At 39.6% G+C, this 19,737-nt stretch overlaps 1 protein-coding gene across 1 annotated transcript in view; it reads left to right on the top strand.

The window, feature by feature from the left end:
• Positions 1 to 19,737, top strand: part of Col6a6 (collagen type VI alpha 6 chain) — a 141,127-nt gene that overhangs the window by 78,436 nt on the left and 42,954 nt on the right. The window contains exons 22-29 of the mRNA XM_013159804.3: positions 601 to 636; positions 2,460 to 2,522; positions 4,337 to 4,399; positions 10,320 to 10,382; positions 15,390 to 15,452; positions 16,190 to 16,240; positions 18,141 to 18,176; positions 18,910 to 18,972. Coding sequence (XP_013015258.1) covers positions 601 to 636; positions 2,460 to 2,522; positions 4,337 to 4,399; positions 10,320 to 10,382; positions 15,390 to 15,452; positions 16,190 to 16,240; positions 18,141 to 18,176; positions 18,910 to 18,972 — 438 coding nt within the window. The remainder of the gene's footprint in view (positions 1 to 600; positions 637 to 2,459; positions 2,523 to 4,336; positions 4,400 to 10,319; positions 10,383 to 15,389; positions 15,453 to 16,189; positions 16,241 to 18,140; positions 18,177 to 18,909; positions 18,973 to 19,737) is intronic.

The raw sequence follows: 19,737 nt of genomic DNA on the forward strand, positions 1-19,737 counted from the left end.
ACAAAAACCTAATCTTAGAGTAGAAAGTCTAAATGATTGTAAGGCACCAATATTTTGGTTGGATATTATATTCATATGTTGAATTAAGTAAGTTTTTAATGTTTGGGGTGATTTATTTCTGACAGGTAAGCACATTATTTGGATTTTTAAAAATAAAAGTAGGTTGGTCACCTTGAACTTATGAACTTAATCTCTGAAGAGGTTCAGGGAGTCAGTTCTCCCAGTTTTTCATCTGGCCTCTTTCCTTTTGGCTATTCTGCTCCTGATTTCTGGCTTACTTGGTAGTGTTTGGGGGAAATAAAAAGGAATAAAATTCAAATCAGTCAATTATGCAGCTGAACTCTAACACAAGTGGAAGACAAATTGTTGACCATAACCTGTCCTTATAAGTATCTGTAGATTTCAAATGTCTATGATTTCAATTATCTGTTAACATAAGGTAGAAATTCGAAGTTGGTAACATTTTAGTTTCATACTCCAACAAATAATTCTTTGCCCTGGAAGCTATTGCTCAGATCAGTGTCTTAAGGTTCCCATTACTAATTGTATAAGCATGAGTTTTTCCTAAATTAACAATATCTATTTTCCCCCCTATTTAAGACAGCTCATGGCAGAAGAGGACAAACAGGCCCACAGGTCAGTGGGGTTTTTTTTGTTTGTTTGTTTCTAACTGATAAATAAATATTCCAAATCATAGCAAGGAGATGGAAAAAATATTCTATGAAGTTCTCAGCCTAGAGCTTTTGCTTTTTAATAATATTGGTTATAAAGTAAAATGTTAAAAATGTTTAGACTGTAGGTTGAAGAATTCACATTTCAAAAGAAGATGAAAATGTGGGTTCCTTCATTAAAAAACCATTAAAATTAATGACAAAAGTATTTATCTCATTATGGTTAAATCTAACTTTGGTATTCAAGCTCTAATAACTCTGTGGGTAAGCTTTAAGATTTTTGTTAAATTATCTCTCACACCTCATATAAACCAGGAAAATTCAATGAAGCCTTAACTGGATATTCTGAATTTATTTAAAAAATCAAATGTTTTGCACATACTGGTGACATATTATATGTGTTTCTCGAACCTATACTATTTATGAAACAAAGTTGTGACTTACGTTTCTGTAAAATAAGCACATCCTCAGATTAAAAATATAATGTGGATAAAGTAATCTTTTCTTAATCAAATCATGATGAAACTCCAAAAATGTTGATAAAAAGACATTTTAAATATCACCAGGGGGGAAAAACAATTTTACTCAGGAACAACAAATTACATTGCAGCAGATTTATGTGCAACAATAGTACATTCTGGAGAGCAACAAAATAATATCTTAAAGATACAAAAGAGGAAAAACCTAAAATTTTATACCTAGCTAAATAGAGTGAGTATAAAATAGATACTTTCAAAAAGCAAACCTTACCATCCACACAGATACACATCCCCTCACGCATGCATACTTTGTTTCTGTCTGTTTTTGTTGCTATAACAATAATACCATGAATGGGTAATTTATAGACTACAGAATTTTATTTCCTAAAGTTCGGGAGGCTGGGAGGTGCAAGGTCAAGGCCTGGGAGGATTTAACGTCTGGCAAGGGCTTGCTCCTCTGCCCCAAAAGCGGTGCTTTTGCATCTTATTATGGCAGAAGGGGCTCACAGCTTCCTTGAACTCCTTGTAAAGTCTTTCATCCCAGTTATAAGGGTGAAACCTTCGTAGTTTAATCACTTTCCAAGGACTTCACCTCTTAACACCACTGCCTAGGTATCAATTTCAGCACGTTAATAAATTGGAGAGAGGTGCTTCCTACACATTTAGACCGTAATACTCTTCTGGCTAGACATGAACAAAAAAGAAAAGTAAACCAAACCAAATAGCATGAAGTAAATGAAATAAGATTGGAGAAAGGTGTTAAGAGATTTCTGATTTCTGGGAATCAGTATCAGTGAGGGGATTTGATCGTATCCAACCCTATACCAACTGAGATGCAAACCTAGGTGGTCGTAATAATTGTCTGAATTAAACATTTGCAATCTACCCTTTCTGGAATTCTTCTCTGTGGCAGTGTCTAAGAGCAATGGGAAGAGAATGCTTCATTTTCAGTCTCTAGGCATTTCACCTCTTTCAGGATTACTTTAATGTAAGACACCCGGAAATGTTTGAAGAAAATTTTCAGGTCAAATACTCAAGATAGATATAATGTAAGATATAACATAATTCACATTCCATTGAAAAAGTATGACTGTGCATGAATGTGAACACAGCCACACATATTTAAAGGCTGAAAATGAATATACCAGTGTGTTAACTGTGGTTATTTCTACTTGGTGAGATTTTAGATTTTCATTTCCTTTCTTAAAAGAGCTTGCATTGTCACTGTAATTCAAAAATTATTTATAATCTTAGACATAAGGAAACAAAATTTTCAGGAACAATGTTAATAGATTGATTCTCACCACAGGGAAACACAGGCATCCCAGGCCCTGATGGCATCGAAGGTTCTCTGGGACTTAAAGGCCCTCAGGTATGTATTAAGGTCAAGCAGGATAAGAGACTGTGCAGAGAATCTGGGTTTGGGGGCTTCCCAAGCTTTGGTTGCAACCTCAAAACACTTGCAGAATTACAGAAGCATTAGGTATTTCAGGGTAGTGAGGAAGCCGCCCATTGACTTGTGTGGCACTTGGTCTCTGTTACCTATCTCTTGTGCCAGTCAAGAGATGGAAAGAGAATAAGCAGGCTGGGCAGCAGTCCTTGTGTGTTGGGTTAGGGGTTGTCAGAATAATCCTGAAAGACCACAAGCCAAGGAAAAATTTGAGCCTCAAATCTGGGAATTGCGGTCGGTTTAGCACAGTAACAGCTAGTGTTACATATCTGAATGACGGCGATGTAGAAAAATTGGCTCTGCTCTAGGAAAGAATTGTTCCAAGTACAGCTGGAGCATCCAGCAGGGTGAGCTACAGCGTGGTGCTCAGCCGGTCCATTCCAGCTGGCTTCTCCGGGGAGCTGCCTGGAGCTTTTTCCTTTGCAAGGTACAAGCCTTGCTGGCTCTCTACACTGCTCAGAGGAGGCGAGAGGAATGTGTGCCAGGGAGGGTGAAATGCAGCCCACATCAATAATGAGAAAGGAAAGAAACAAATGTAAAGGCTGAGTGAAAGAAAGAAGTGAGCCCCACAAATGATAAAAGCATTTTCTTTCCGCTTCAAACTTAGCTTTCAAAGCAGTATAAATAAGGCAGAGGCAGGACAATCCATGGTTCTGCTCTTTTTCAAAGTTTTAAAACAAACAGTTAAAGAGGGGAAAGAGTCTATGTTGGCAGCTTGGTGTATGGAAGTGGAAGGAAATATCCTTCAACATCGGAAAAGAAAGTTTATCCATGTAGTACCAAGATTCCCAAGTAGAAGACGGTCTTCCCCACGGACTTTTGTCTCTCTCTAGCTTGCGTGCTTTCCTTGCCAGCTGAGAAGGGCTGTATTTTCTTACTTTTACATGAGAAACATTTGCCACTGGGATTGTGGGAAAACATCTTAATAGACTGCTTTTATTTTATGCTAAGCAAATGATACTACAGCAGCCTTTTTCCCAATTCATTGATCCTTAGGGTTTTTTTTTTCCCCATGACATAATTTTAAAAGAGGAGCAAAACCTAAATGCTGTATGGTTTCTCTGTGTAAAACACAGAAACCATAACAAAGAGGCAACATAATCTTGCAGAAGTAGAAATATCTGTATTTCATCAGGTCACATGCCACATCTTCTTTATAATAAGGCTTTAGAGTGGATATTGAATAAAAAACAAGTTAAATATTTATGCAATTAAGGATATATTTATTTTTAACCTAAGAAATACATGGATTCAGAGGATGAAGATGTTGAGGGCAATTAGAAAACCATGCTGAGTCGGGCATGGTGGCATAGCCCGTAACTCCAACTATGTGGGAGGCCGAAACATGAGGATCACAACTTCAAGATCAGCCTGAGCAACTTAGTAAGAATCTGTCCCAAAATAAAGAAGGGCAGGAGATGCGACTCATGCTCCCAGTATTTGAAAAAAATTAAAAAGATAAAAAGGAAAAAAGAAAAACAAAAGGAAGCAATTCTCCAAAGCTCAACTACCCACCATTTTTTCCAAGTCCCAGTTACCCAAATATTACTCTGGATTATGAGATCCCCTACACCTCAGGAGCGCTTGAAAGAGTCATCAACAAACAGTGGCATAATTGTAGCCCTCTTATAATTTCTGCCCGTGTTACTGTCTTAACACTTCTACTTTCAGTATTCAAGTTAGCATCCCAGTGTTTTTCTTCAGGAAGAAAATAATATTTTATTCTGTGTACCTAGGGCCCAAGAGGAGAAGTTGGGGCAAAAGGAGAAAAAGGAAGCCTGGGAATGAAAGGTCCCCAGGTATGTAACGCAGAAAGAGTAACCGGCTGAACCCAGCTTTGGTCTTAGCTTTCTTGTGGATGTTTTTATTGATTTCTTCTCTGCAGGTGGAATTACTTACTGCCTGTGAGTAACACAATGTAATAGGTTTATTTTATTGTTATCATTTTTAGTGCAATAGGTTTGGCTTCAGTGCTCTGCATGGTAAACACATCACACTCCAGGTCCCATCTTTCAGAGCAGGGCATCACTGTCAGACATATTTCTAGTTCCCACTGTGCTCACCTGGGTTTAAGAATCTCTTCCTCACTGCCAGCTCACAAGTCCCTCGGAGCTCCCCATCACACCCACGTGACAGCCTACTTTAGAGGTCCTCTCGCAGACCTCATGTGACAATGTCCTGGGGACTGTAAACCTTTCACTACCTTGGTCTCTCCCAAGAACACTTATATCAGAACCTCTGGAAACAAGTCCATGGCGGAGATAATCAAAAATTCTCTCCAGGTGACTCCAAATGTCCTGAGACTCAGGAATGCCTGCCTAACATTAGCACTTCTCCAACTTCCGAGTGCATAAACCCTCCCTACAGGATTTCTTGAAATGCAGATTCTGAGGCGGTGGTTCCAGGGCAGAGCCTGAGATTCTGCATGTGCAGCAAGCTCTGAGGCAGAGCTGATGTGACTGCCCACCGACCGCACTTTGAATAGCAAGGCCCCAAATGATCCAGTCTTTCCCTACCTGTGATCATAGTACACGTTCATTGCTCTGTCTGGGTTATACTTGATGTTTATCTTCTGTCGCTTCTTTTAGATTGTAATTTCCACAAAGAATATTGCTTAGTTTACATTGTATCTACAGATCCCAGAACAGCAGTAGTGCCTGGCCATAGCTTATCTTGGGGCATGTTTGTACAGAAATTAAGCAGTAAATTATGAATAAGATGTACTTGGGAACCACACTTTCCACGGGGAAAAAGGGAATTCATATCTTTGTGTCCATTAAAGTTGGCAGTGGCTCAACACTTAAGAAGCTACTTGCATAACATAACACTTAAGAAACTACTTGTATCACATAACAATATTTTAAAGCACACTTATAACTGCTCATGAAAATATTTGTTCAGTATTAATGAAAACATAGTACTCTTTCAAAACACATGAATAATTATAATTTCATGGTGGAACTAAACTGATGAAAAGTAATTATTTTTTCATTCACATCTTTGAATCATTAAGTCTGCATGGCACCACAAATTGAAATTAAAAAAGTAAGAGTAAGTACCAAGGAAAAAATATATCATGTGATTATCTCATCTGTTTATATAAAATATTGGGATTTAGATGGGTTGAAATCTAAAGACCTTGGTATTTCTTTTGCTCTAGGATCCAAAATTGTATCCAAGTGGCTGTTGCTCTAATAACATTTCCATTAACTCTGTCGTGCACCTCTATGAGAAAGGCCCATGTAATCTGGCTTTGTCAAGAGTGATCATGGCTGTAAATCATCCAGCCTCTTGGTGTTGTGAGAGTTAGTCAGAGCTCAACCTTTCTTTCTAGTCTCCTCTTCATGGGGCTGATCAGAAAACATGATTTTCTTTCTCTACTTGGTTTTCATGAAATGCCTTCCACTCCCAATGCAAACGCTGTTTCAAAGGCTCATGGAATTTTCTGTGTTCAGCACACAATGGGTAGGATCTCAAAGTTGTTGTTTCCAAAGAAAAAGCAGAGAGATTTCATTTATTGGCTCTCACTGCCAGAGGACCAGCTATTCCTGTGGAATAACATGAGTTTTCTAATTGTGGTATTGCAAATTTTCCTTAGGTTATACACTTAGTAAAAGGAATGTGATTTCTGTTGATGCTGTTCAGGAGGCTTATTAACTCACGCAGTATTGAGGTGTTCTGCATATGCGCCAATCCAGCCGATACATGGTGATGATACAGAACAAATACATTTTACAGTGCTATGAGAAGTAAGAAGGAGCCCGGAATGAAATGGTACATTCTTCTGTACCTTCGTCTGTCCCCTCTTCATTTGGATTAACAGAAAAAGAGAGAACTAGCTCCCAGAATCAGTCAGAGCGCTAATCATTCCTTAAGTATTTATTTTATTGGTAAAATAATCACTAGTGTACTCTTAAGAAAGATTGGAATTGCTCAATGCAAGTTTAGAAAACAAAGTAGAATTTCTGTTGTCTTTACAAAGTATAACATCAGAGTCAGAGATATGGAGTCTGAGCCAGAGTTTAAATTCTTGATTTGCACTTTAGTACTTTGTGTCCTTGAACAATTTCTTTAATCTCTGTGCCTCGTTTTTCTCTACTGCAAAATAAGAATAGCAATAATAGCTGCCTCATTAGATATATTGTAACTTAAATGGTTTAATATATATGGGTGCTTGGACTGTTACCTGTAATATTAAGTACTACATACATGTTTAATACTGCTATATTGTATTAACATTATTGAATTTAACAGAAGTATTTTATGCCTAATAAATATGAATCACTATTTTAAGCAAGGATGTAAGAGGGATATAACCATATGTCATTTGAACCAATTGTCAGGTTTCTTCATCCTGCATAATCTGAGCTGGAGACTCCATTAGTCTCTCCTTTTACTCAGCTGACTAATGTTTACTGTAAGTGCTTCCTGTGCATCCATCCCTATACTAGGAAAAAGGGTGAATCCAAGACAGACCTTTGCTTCAAATCCATGCAGGCTCCTGAAAGAGGCTTGCGTGAATATTGTGCTGAATGTGAAAAGAGAATTATACTAAAAATCTTTATGGCTTGGATCCAAAATGTTCCCCAAAAGGTGCATTGTGTTGAAAGCTTGGTCCCAGAGCAGCAACGCTCAGAGGTAGGGCCTTTGGGAAGCGATCAGATCGTGAGGGTACTAAGCCCATCAGTGGGTGTACTGCTTAATGAGTCCATAGCCACATGAGCTATTATATGGGGACTGGATCATGAAGCATCACCTTGAGGGCTATATCTTGTCCTCTGCCCCTTTTCTTCCTCCTGCTCCCTTTCTCCCTGCTGCTCCCCTCCCCCTTCACTCCGTCTCCCTTTTCTGGCCCCCATGAATGATGTCAGCAGCTTTCTCCTGCCATGCCCTTCTGCTGTGACGTTTTCATCTTGCCACAAACTGGAATGCAGCACAGCTAGCTGACCGTGGGCTGAAACATGAGCCAAAATAACGTTTTTCCCTTGAAACTGCTTACGTCAGGTATATTTTGTCATAGCAGCAAAAAGACGTCTGACACACCGAGGCAGAGTGATGGGATAAGGGATGTTAAATGAGGAGATAGTGGGTCAGGCTCTGAAGGGTAAGTTTTCAGGTAGCCAAGGGAGAGGCAGGAGAAGGAAGCGGGCTGTAAAGAAGCTGCCAGGGGAGTCTTGTGAGGAATTAATGGTACACTGTGGTTGGGGCACAGGCTGCGCGGAGAAGCGTTAGAAGGTAAGGTTCAGGGGCTGGAGATTTAGCTCAGCAGCATAAGCGCCTGCCTTGGAAGCAGACAGTTGTGAGTTTGATCCCTGGTACCGATAAAAAGGAAAAAGACAAAAAAAAAAAAAAAAAAAAAAAAGAAGGTCAGGTTCAAGGCTGTCTTGTAGCCTAAGAAGATGTCCAGGGGCATCTTCTTAAGTACTTGGGGTCTGACCTCACCTTAGCCCACAACTGCTGCCCTCTGGATTTTTAGTTTTTTCAGACAAAGTCCGTATACAACTCTTATAGAAGCTGAGCATTTAGTTGCTTTGTTTCTTCTCGGCTTGATATTTGCTGGCTGCGGGTTTGTGTTAGATTTTGGCCCCATTAAAATAAAATCCAAAAATGACTAGGGTTCCCGTTACATGTAAGAAGACTGCACCTCTTGTGCCTGCCGTGCCCTATCCCCATCATTCACCCTAGACGCCCAGCACAGACCCTTCTGAGAGATGCTGGATGGCATTCATTTGTACTCTATAAATACCTCCATTCTATCCTTACCCAACATGCCGACCAAGGGCTATGTGATCAACTCATGGGGAGAAAAAGACTTCCAGCTCACTGGAGGTTTTCTCTAGCCCAGCCTCCTGCATGAAGTTTGGAGACTCCCACTAGGGCTAACGCATGGATGTAAGAGTTTGGGCACCCTTCTCAGTGGTGCTTGGACAGCAGAGTGGCGAGGACCTCAGTCCTTAGAGTCAGATAGAATTAGGATCAGTTCCCATCTTATCCTCTTATTAACTGAGTAATCTAGGGGTAAATGCCCCCAAGAATCTGTTTTTGATTGATCAATAAAGTTAATATATATTTACTGTGCTCTTCTGAGAATTGAAGACTATATCTAGCTGCCATTTTCACAGAGAACTCTGATCAGAATAAAAAGCAGTCATTACCAAAACCCATCAAGGATCTGACCTCTAACAAATGCCCCTTCCCTTTCAATGCCCTAAGCTTCTCTTCTAATTCTGAGGTGGTTCTTTGATGTCAAATCAAGAAAACTCTTAACTAATGTCTAAAGGTGCTAAGAAAAATTTCTTGCCTTTAGAAGCAATGAGCAGGATTTCATAGCCAACTAGTAGAAGTTAAGTAGATCTCTTATCTGGGTAACCAGTCATGAAAACCTGAGTCCCATTGAATCTGGCACAGACTTCAATTTGGAATTTTGAAGGGGCGAACAGGGATTATGGAAAAATTATCTTCCTTAGAAGTCATTTCACTGTCTAGTAATCTTTCCTCCTAGGAAATGGTTTATGTGTAACTTCTTATACTTTTAATTTTTTAAAGGATGAAAAGATTAATATCACAATTCTGTTCCAAATAAAATGCTTTAAGTATCATGGTTATCATGCAGAGATTGGCTTAATTAGTTTGAAATTATAGCAACCATAACCAAAAAGTTGTGAAAACAATTTAAATTCACTGATGTTAGGATTGCTTCCAAGTACCTACAAACAGTTTACCGGTAGAGATTTCTCCTGACATACACTTGGATATCCCAAAGGAAAAATCTGATCCCAAGTAGAAGAGGGAGGCAGAGGAAGAAAGTTAGTTGTGTGGTCTCTGAATTGTTATTTTAAAACAATTCTTAAACATATCTAATGAAACTTACTGTCTAGAATACTGGAAGGATCTACTTCTGTTGTAGCCAATAGATTGTCCACATAGATGTATATTATGTTTATTCATCTGTGTAAGTTTTGTTACTAAGTTTTCAATACAATCTTAAAGCTTTGTTTATATAGGTTTTGTATCTTTCTTGCTAAATTTATCCTACGTATTTTCACCTGCTAAATTTATCTTATTTTATTTTTTCCCTTTTATTTACATTTATTTTTATAACTATATTCTAGTAGTTCCTAAAAGCTGTTTCTAAATATGTACCCATGTACTTCCTGAACGTGTTTTGTTTTGTTTTTGTTTTGTTTGTGTTACCAGAGATGAACCCAGAGCCTCTTTCATGCTAAGCAAGCATTTTGCCCCTGGGTACATCTCCAGCTCATGCCAATTGTGCTTGGTAAAATTTCTTGAGTTTTGTAATGTACAAATCATATTATTTGGAATAAAGATAAGTTAACATTTTTTAAAAAGACCAATCCCTTGCATTGGTAGGAAGGATTTCTTAAAAGGCATATGTCACTTGGAATGTCTTTTGAAAATGTTAGACACTTTAGCAACATCTGCTCTCAGAACAAAACATTGAGAAGCTGAAATCTCCCTGGAAGGGAAGACTCACGAGGAAGCATGATCATTTAGGCAACATCTGGCATGCATTACTTTATTTAATTTTCTTTTATTTACCAGTCTGTGTTTGACAGCTGCAATACTTTTTTCCAGAGGACGAATCAGTACAGCCATAATTCTTCTCCCATCTGTAGTTCATTTTCCTCTTAGACTCAAAAGGCTTAAAGGAAAGTTGCTTTCTGTTTTGCTGTATTTGCAATGCTTGTTTTATTTCAGGGGCCTCCAGGACCTGGAGGAGAGGTGGGGAATCAAGGCCATTCGGGAAGCCAAGGATATAAAGTAAGTCACATTCTTTATACCCCCTCCCCAAAGTGGAGGTTTTTCTGCTTAAGAGAGCTGTGTCTGGTTGTATTTGCCAGAACCCTTTCAACACAAAGCAACACAGCTCACTGCCCCTAAACCCTGGCTGGATTCTTAGAGAGCCAGAGGCCTCTAAGGACATGGGTGTGGAGCCGATGAGGTCAGGGATCCAGCTCAGCAGAGTAGCAGGAGAAGCTACACCCTAACCAAGCTGGGGGGAAGGAGGGCTGTTCTGGCCAAGCCTCCTTTTCTCTATCCTACCTTCTCTGCATCTTTCCCTCTCTCTCTCTTTTCCTTCCTCCCTCTCATTTTTTCTTTCTTTTCTTTCCTTCATCATGTAAACCTTTGCTGACCACCTTTTAAGACCAAGGCCCTGTTCTGAGCCTTCATCTGGGCTGGACAGTCAGCTCTAGGAGGACAGAGACTTTTGTTTTTAGGGATCCTTGCTTAGTGCTTAGGATGGTGTCTGGACATGTCCTAGTGCTTAGTGAATGCTTGTTGAATGAATGGCCATCATGATAAATATGACGCTCAATCCATGCCACAGAGTTTAGAGTGTTTTCACTACTTTGCCATAAAGGAAGGTAAACTTGAGGCATTCATAAGTAAATGGATGCATCTTGAAAGCATAATGTTAAGTAAAATAAGGCAGACATACCAGTTCAAACATGGCATTGTTATTCTTAAATGAGTATATATATACATATATACAGCGATTCACAAACTTGATTCCATGATTCTTGTTGCAAACCGAGTTGGACAAGAACCAAATCAAATTCAATGTTTAGTTTCAATATTGACCTTATGGGGAAATTTGATTCAGTTCTTGTCCAGTTCAATTTGCAACCAGAATCGTGGAGAGAATTGAGTTTGTGAGCCAAAATAGATAGATAGATAGATAGATAGATAGATAGATAATAGATAGACGGACAGATAGATAGACTCTGCCAAAAAACTGTACATCAGGAAAAGAAAAATTTTTTTAATATTTTTAGTAGTAAATTTTTTGAGACATTATGAGATTCATTCAAGTTACTTTTGGTCTCTACAATTACAAGAGGGCCTCAGTGGCAGACCTTAGCTTCCAGACATTAATTAGTACAGCTAACTGCTGAAGTACGTATACATTTTTTATAGACTCTGTGTGTGATTGTGTGTACACACAAATACCCCATCCTCATACATACCCAAAGAGCAAAATAGAAGGTAGAGAAGTTTAGATAATTCCCAAATTACCTATTCCATTGTTTCAAAAATATTTCACTATATGCTAATTTGTTCATATGCATTACTGTTTTTCTTAGTTCATTGAAAAGAATGTTTTTGTGCTATTGTCTATTTCTTCTTTGCAAGACAGTCTTTCCTTGTCTATGTCTTGCACTCTGTTTTAAGATTATGATAAACAGTGTATTAACTATTACTGCTCGCTTATTTTGTTATGAAATTTTGTTTAACATCTTCATAAAATTAAAAAATAAGGAATTTAGAATATTTTCAATAACCCAACACATAAAGTAGATGGGACGCAGGGGCTGGGTGGGGAGTTTTAAACACAGAATTGATAGAAGCAGTGCTGTACCAGGAAAGAGGCACCAGGGAGGACCCAGACTTCAGTGGACCTATCAGATGAGGATTTTGACAAGCAGAGAGGGTATGTGGGAGGCCTGAGAAAAGAAATGAAGAAAAGCGTAGATAGGATTGCAAAAGTCCTGGGAGAAGGGTTATTAGTGTATTAGGCTTTTTGTTTTGTTTTGTTTTTTGTCTTTTTGAGACAGGGTCTCACTATGCAGTTCAGGCTGGCCTTGAGCTCACTTTGTAGTCCAGGCTGGTCTCAAACTCGCAACGATCCTCCTGCCTCAGCCTCCTCGGTGCTGGGATTATAGGTGTGAGCTACCAAGCCTGGCCTGAAAACAATGCATTTCATAACTAAGTTTATTCAGTTGCCAGTTCAGTGCTATCTGAAATATGTGAGTGGAGGACATGAACATAACTAGACTTCTGGGAGTGTTGAGTGAGCCACCTGGCATGGAATACCAGGAAAGTGAAAGCTTGTATGCTAGGAGACAAGTTGGTTTGCTCTAAGAGCCCCCAAGACAAACAGTAGTTGGGTGACTTAACAGAGTAAGGACTTGACTTGTGAAGATTCCCTAGGAGTCCTCTGAAAGGGACATGAAGCAGAGAGAAGGGGCTGGATGGCTTGGCATCTCCAGAAAGAGTGGTGACATGTCACACATGTGGGAAATACCTGACAGAGAACAGGTTTAAGAGGAAAGGAAATCATGTACTCGGAGGAGGGATGGAGGAAAAGATTGAGGTCTGGTTGGAGACAGAAGTTTCAGAATCCACTTGGGGTTTTAAAAATCTCTCGTGGATGCTATTTTTCAAGACATAAGTACAAATAAAAGACATTGAATTGTTCTGAAGGAAAAGAAATAGAAAAGCACATTAGATTTTTAAGAGCTTGAGGAAGAGGAATGTGAAGACTATCAATTGGTTATAGGAAAAAATAAGGGGTGAGGAGAAAAGCTAATCATCACTTCCGGTAGCTAAGATTCATCAAAGAAGTTTTCAAAATCAAAGCAGTTGAGAGGGGAAAGAAAAAGAGACAGACCCCAAAGAACGGAGCATCAGGTTGGTGAGAAATAAATTTAAATGGGTGAGAAACTGTTAGTGGCTGGAGAAATGAGACAGGCCTTTATACTGGCAAGGTCCAGTGGAGAGGACAGGATGGACTGACACTGCAGGAAACAGTACGTAGGGTAGCTGCTACGCTAATCTCTTGACAAAGAGTGAAATTAAAAGCAAAGGAAAAGGAGCCAACTTTGCATTGGAGAACCGCTAGCAGGGCCAGCAGCTGTGTTGCAAAGACAATTGGATTAGATAATAGGAACACAGCGATAAGAACAATCAACTTGGAAGGGAAGGAATGTCTAGGGCGTGTGTTGTAGAAATAACGGTCAGAAAAGCAAAGTTTGGAATGGATATAGCGCTACATTCTTGCCCAGCTGCCTTCTTGCCCTGGAGGAGGTTATAAGGGAAGTACAGTCCTTGGTGAGACAGTGGGGAAGCACGCATATGTGTTACACATCAGGGATGCATATATCCTGCATCTGAAATTAAAGCACTCAGTAGGAAGTGGCAGAGAGACCAAAAGAGAGGTAGCAGAGAGGAGGGACCCTGGAGCTGGGTAGCGGTAAGAGTGTGGGGAAGACAGACATAAGGAGGGCAGCGGTGCCTATAAAAGGAACTTTTAAGGATGGAGTCGAGAATTCAGGAGGTAAGGGCTCCACAGCAGACCCAAACCCTCTGGGAAGCCCCATGATGGATGGAGCCTGTCAGATTCATTGTGAACTGAAATAAACCTCACACGCTTCACCCAGCCTTACTACAAGTTCAAGTTTCTGGGGAGGTGAGTAGCCCAGCAGTTAAACCCGGGTGTTCAGATCCTGGCTCTACCATTAACCAATAAGCAAGAATCTGGCCCGAGGCAGGCATTTATGACTTTGTTTCCCTGCCTTGAAGGAGATATTCTCAGGGTGCCATGTCCCTGTGAATAAGATGAGAAGCTTACTTTAAAGCACATATTGTTGGAATCCACTAAATCAACGAGGTCCAGGAATTTCCTTTGACAAACAACCCCTACATGATTGCAGGGCTGGTAGCCCAGAGCACACTCTGAGAACTACTCCCTTCCTGTACTGTTTCACTGTGAGTTCAGCGTGGTTCACTTGCAATTCTCATACTTACCATGCTGCCCTCATGGTTTCTCTTACATGAAAAATTCAAAATATAAAGAGCAAAATAAAAGATGAAAATGAGAGCTAGGGAGACTGATCTTTCACAAATACAAAGGGAATAAAGATGGGGTGGGTGAAAAAGGAATTAAGTTCCCATAAGGAACGTAAATACCATGTACTGCAAACATGTACTAATAAAATAAAAATAAATTATTTAACCACTCCCACCCCTCAAGTGTAGCCTGGGCATACTTCCAAATTCTTCCTTCCAAAGGAAGGAAGTGTAGAAAGGGGAGAAGATGGAAAGCAACTTGACAATGAGGTAGTGTGACCAACACTGCTTCAGATGGCAAGTTTAGTATCAGTAGAGATAAGCCAGCTTGGTACATACCACTGAGCTGATGTGACAATGGAACTTATCCCTGCAGGCCTCCTTCCCCAAACCCATAAACCCTATCTGGTCATGAGAAGAGCAGAAAAACCTAAACTGTCAAAAGTAAAAGTCTAATAAACTGCCCCAGTCTGAAGGAACTCGAGCAGACATGAAACGTGGTGTCCTGGGGAGGATACTGAAGGAGAAAAGAAGCATTAAGTTAAAAAAAACTTGAATAAAATATTCTGTGAATAGTAATGAATGTATATCGGTGCATTTATTGTGACAAATGTGCCTTTTAAATGCAATTAGCATACTGTTAACAATAGGGGACCAGAGGTGTGTGGGTTGTGTTTTCCTTTGAAAAAACCTATGGTAATTTTCTTCTGTAGCTGCGCTGGATTCCTATTAGTTAGAGGTTAGAAACTACTGCCAGGGATGTTGTGCTTCTTGGGTGTCTGGGTCACACTCAAAACCCTAGAACAACAACAGTAGATCTGCCATCTTTGCAGGAGGCAGATAATTTTCATGGATTAACTTGGAGCACAAGTTTGTTTTTTTGTTTTTTTGGTTTTTTTTAACGATCCAGAGCTTCCTCCTTGACTCATGGTGAAACATTTTCATAGCGCTGAGCTGCTACAATGGCAACTTGCATAAACCAAACTTGATGAGGTTCCAGTTATTGATGGCAGAATCCTTGCCGGCCAACAAAATCACCCATTATATCACTCGTGTGACACACAGACCTGGTCACAAACCCTTCATCGCCATGTGTGATACACACAGATACACTTGAGTCCTGCCCTAGTGCATGGTTTCTGATTTCCACTACAAAAGCAACCTACTGAGGGTGTGTTGCATTGTTCTGTTTAACAGGGAGAACCTGGAGATCCTGGAGAAAAAGGAGCTATCGGTTTTCCTGGTCCTCGAGGCTTGCCGGTTTGTGTCTTATCACTACTTTTGATCTGGCCTGTGGAATCTTTTAGATCACTGGATCTCTGCTCTCTGTCTCTGCAGAGTCCTCTAATAAGTGTTAAAGATGCTCTCCCAATTTGGCTCCATAGTGTTGTAGAAATTGGAAACCATATCATCAATATCCCCTTGGATCATGTGCTTGGCCAGGTTTTACGAGGTAAATATTTCCCAGCTGCCAAACATCACGGCTAGGCTGCTCTTGAAGCCAAATGGGAAAATAGGTGAATCCTGTCTTTAGCATCCTCACTGGCTTTCTAAGCTTTCCTCTCAGCAGGGCCCTTTCACCAGACACTCATTGCATCCCAATGCCCATTGCGCAGGGCTTCTGCAAGGGCCAGGCATTTCAGAGCTCTCGTTCTTGCCTAGAAAAATGAAAATGGACTACAGTTGAGGTATTAAAATACAAATATTATCTATCAGAGGTAATAACACTATCTCCTTGCATAAACTTGCATGAGAGATTACCCAGAGCTTGATATTTCCTTCCTTAATCTTCATAAAACCAATGAATAGATGTAATTATTATTCCCAGTCTACAAATGCATTTTGTATCACATAAAATGTTAGTGGCCTGCTCAAAGAGAGAATCTTGCTTCTTAGTGGTGCTAATCAAACCAGAACCCTGGCCGTCCTGTCCTCTTGTGAATGAGCCTGAGTCTCCCTGTGGTCTGGACGTTTGTGATTCATTGCTTTGTTTAAAGGGTGATGACGGCAATCCCGGTTATGGTAGCGTGGGACGCAACGGAGCAAAGGTAAGCAGCATCTGCTGGAAGCTGGGCTTTTTCTCTTTCTAAACTGCCTGTTTTATTGACCATATTTAAAGGAACAAAGCAAGCACTGAATAAAGCAATTTTATGCACTTTGAAATGTACTTTATAATTTGATGGCATACTGTGGGGAATATGATAGAAGAAAAAGGTGTGAGGATTTCAGGAGCAGGCAGAAACTGAGACTTGAAAATAAATTTTCTGCATTTTGCAGTGCTGTGTGGTTAGGATCTATGTGGTCACAGCCTGAATTGTTCTCTTCTTAGCCAAGTGCTTAAATTTACCACAGGAGACAGTCCTCAGCTTGCGCTCTGGTTGGCCATTCATGAATGATTTTGTAGGGTTTTTCCCAAATGCAGTGGGGCAAGCAGTAATTCAAAAACAAAACTGCATCAGAATGATTGTTTATATTGCCACTGGGTATCTGAGAGCCGAGAAGTAAGAAAAATAAATTGACTAAACCTGGTGATTCCTAGGTACTGTACAATAATAATCAGGGAAAAAAGATGAAAAAGACCCAGTTATAATTACAAAATCCTTAAAAGAATTAGTATAGTGAAGGATATCCTTTCTGAAAAAATATTGGAAACCTATGACAAGAATTTGAGCTAGAAAACGTCAAGAAGTGGAGAGACATGCCAAGTTTCTGTTGTAAATTCTAAAATACAGTAAAGGGTCAGTCTAGCTACACGTGAAATGCAGTTGGAGCAATACAGGAAGCTATTGAAGCTATCTGGAAGAAAAGAATGAAAATAGAAGATAAAAAATTTTTGAAAAATAGGGGACTTAGCTCAGTGGCATAAGTGCTTACCCAGCAAACGTGAGGTCATGAGTTCTATTCCCAGTACCAAAAGAAAAAAAAAATCTTTGAAAAATAAAACAAAGGAGTGAAATGGTCATTAGAATAGAGAATGACTAAAAATGACTCTTTTTAGCCCATTAAAGAAATACCAAGTAGCTCACGGCATCGCACATAAGTCACTCTACAACAATGAATATGTGTGGCTTATAATTATGTTTAAAATTTTTCTGTGGCATTTTCAAGAAAAAAATTCAGAGTTTATTTTAAAAAACCTTTATTGCAATAGTGCTGAAATGTATCTTACAAAGCTAAAAGGTGTAGGACAAAATATGTACAGTAGTTCTGGGTGGTAAGATTTGGGTGATTTTCCTTTTTATCCTTTTATATATTTGAAAACTTCTTTTAATAATCGGGAAATAAACTTTTTTCTGGAATAGTGGTTACTAGAGGTTGGGAAGGAGGGGGAGAGGATAGTATTTGAAAGGAGGCCAGATTTGACTTGCGCTGGTAGAATCCGTGTGCTGGAATAACATACTGAACCCTATTAGTATATACACAATTCATATGTTAATTAAACATGAAATAAAAATGTAAAAAGAAATAAACTTTATTCCAATTCAAAAATATATTTTCTTAGCCAAATAGAGATTATTTATCTCTTCAACTCATCTTTAGCCAATGTAAGGTGGACAGAGGACCTTAAAATGAATGATCCAGTTTGAATTTTCTACAAGCTCTCCAAATCCCTCCATTCAAGTCAATTTTAAGAAGACATGGGAGCAAATGGCCATCTGTCATATACACGCAAAAGGAGAGGCAATGTGACATTCCTCAAGTTACTTTAACCTCAAATGTCTTTTAGTGACTTATTTCAGGTTACCACATTTTGATGAAATCAGTCGATAATTTAATCTAGAAATTGGAGTTAGTTTTTCAAATAGTGCTACACAGTTTCCAGTTTCCAATTGTGTTAGCTCTTCATTGGTTCAGAGATACTAAACCAGGTGGGGATGAAGTGAAGCTCAGCGTAAACCTACTTGAGGGACGTGCATGCCTGTTAATCTTCTGTACTATCCATTGTAGGGGCAAGAAGGATTCCCTGGAGAAAGTGGCACAAAGGTATTGTGTGCTTCATAACATCTAGAAATTTGTCTGAAATACTCCTGAAGTTAGGAAAAATATCCTAGGCCAGCGGATAGACAGAGAAAGATAAATGTCCTACTTCTGTGAGGGAAAGGAGGGAAGAAGTGGCCAAATTTTTCCCAGTTTCAAGAACCATGTATTTATTTAGGACTCTTAAGACTTAAAAACTTTTGTTTGTAACTTTTTAATTCATCAGTAAAAGATGAAAAATAATCCTTTTTACATTTTTTCCTCAAATGTACTCTGTTTTCTCTAGCATACATATTTTCTTCTTTGCTCAAAGGCAAGTAAAATGTAAAGAAAATCAAAATTATCTGATTTTGCCTAGCTCAATTTTCCCATTATTTTTATAAACCTTATTCATATAATAAGTTAACAATGATATCCTCTACCTTAAGGCTTTCAGATTTTTCTATATACTGAACTTTATATATGCCACGTCCTGTGCTAGGTCAGAGGACAAACCCAGGGCACACACAGCTCATGTGTCCCAGGGGCCCAGGGTCTGCTGGAAGGACAGAACTGTAGGACGATCAGTAACGGTGCTGCATGCTATGTGGAAGGCTATCCAATGGAAAAGAAAAAAGAACAATGAAAGATGAAAATGTATATGCAGATGACTTCCTGTTGGAGCTAGTTTTAAAACACAACTCAATCTCTTGATATCCATTTGATTTCAGTAACCATCTTATTTTACTCGCCTGTTTAGGGTGACATGGGAGACCCTGGTGACCCAGGAGAGGCTGGACAAAAGGGAGTGAAAGGCAAAACGGTAAGCTCCTGGGCTCCACTACTGACTACGTCCACCATTTTGGAGTCCTGATTCCTTCAGCAATAATCACTCAGTCACTTGTTCCCAAATACTAATAAAATGTGCAGGGTGTTTGCTAAGGCACACTTGAAGGGAATGAGTATAGTACTCATCCCAGTGCCAGAGGAGACGTTGAGAGAAGGCTGTTAGTCAGCAGGTTCACCTGTTCTGGCCACCTTGGTTCTTATCACCAGAAATATGATTTTTGTGATCTGAAACAGGTCTTGCACTGCCAAGAGATGGTCAGTTGAATTCTGTCTCCCAGCAGATTTAATGCAACATAATGCCCTCTGGGTCTTTTCTTTACTATTCAGGTTTTGCGAAGCTATTTTTAATGAGGTAGATGCTCAAAGATCCTTTCCCCTTGCAGGGTGTAGCTCAGTGACAGAGCACTGGCCTAGCATTTGCGAGGCCCTCAGTTCCATCCCCAGCATTGCAGGGGGAAAAATGTGTTAAAGGAATGGCTAAAAGCTTTTCTCATTTCACTCAGGAGGAGATTTCTGAACTGCTCTAGGAAAGGCTCTGTTTATCATGTGACTGTGTCTTTGACTTGCTCAGCACTTTTAACACTTAGAATAAAAGCAGTCTTCAGCACATGCCACACCTCTTCCATTTGCCTCAGGTTCCAGGGTTTTAAGAACAGACTTCTTTTCCCCCATTGTTGTTATTGTTATTGCTGTTATTTGAGACAGGGTCTCACCATGCAGTTCAGGCTGACCTTGAGCT

Source organism: Cavia porcellus, unplaced genomic scaffold (assembly GCF_034190915.1).
Source record: "Cavia porcellus strain 051 isolate PalLab524CR breed Dunkin Hartley unplaced genomic scaffold, mCavPor4.1 scaffold_5, whole genome shotgun sequence".
Taxonomy (NCBI): Eukaryota; Metazoa; Chordata; class Mammalia; order Rodentia; family Caviidae; genus Cavia; species Cavia porcellus.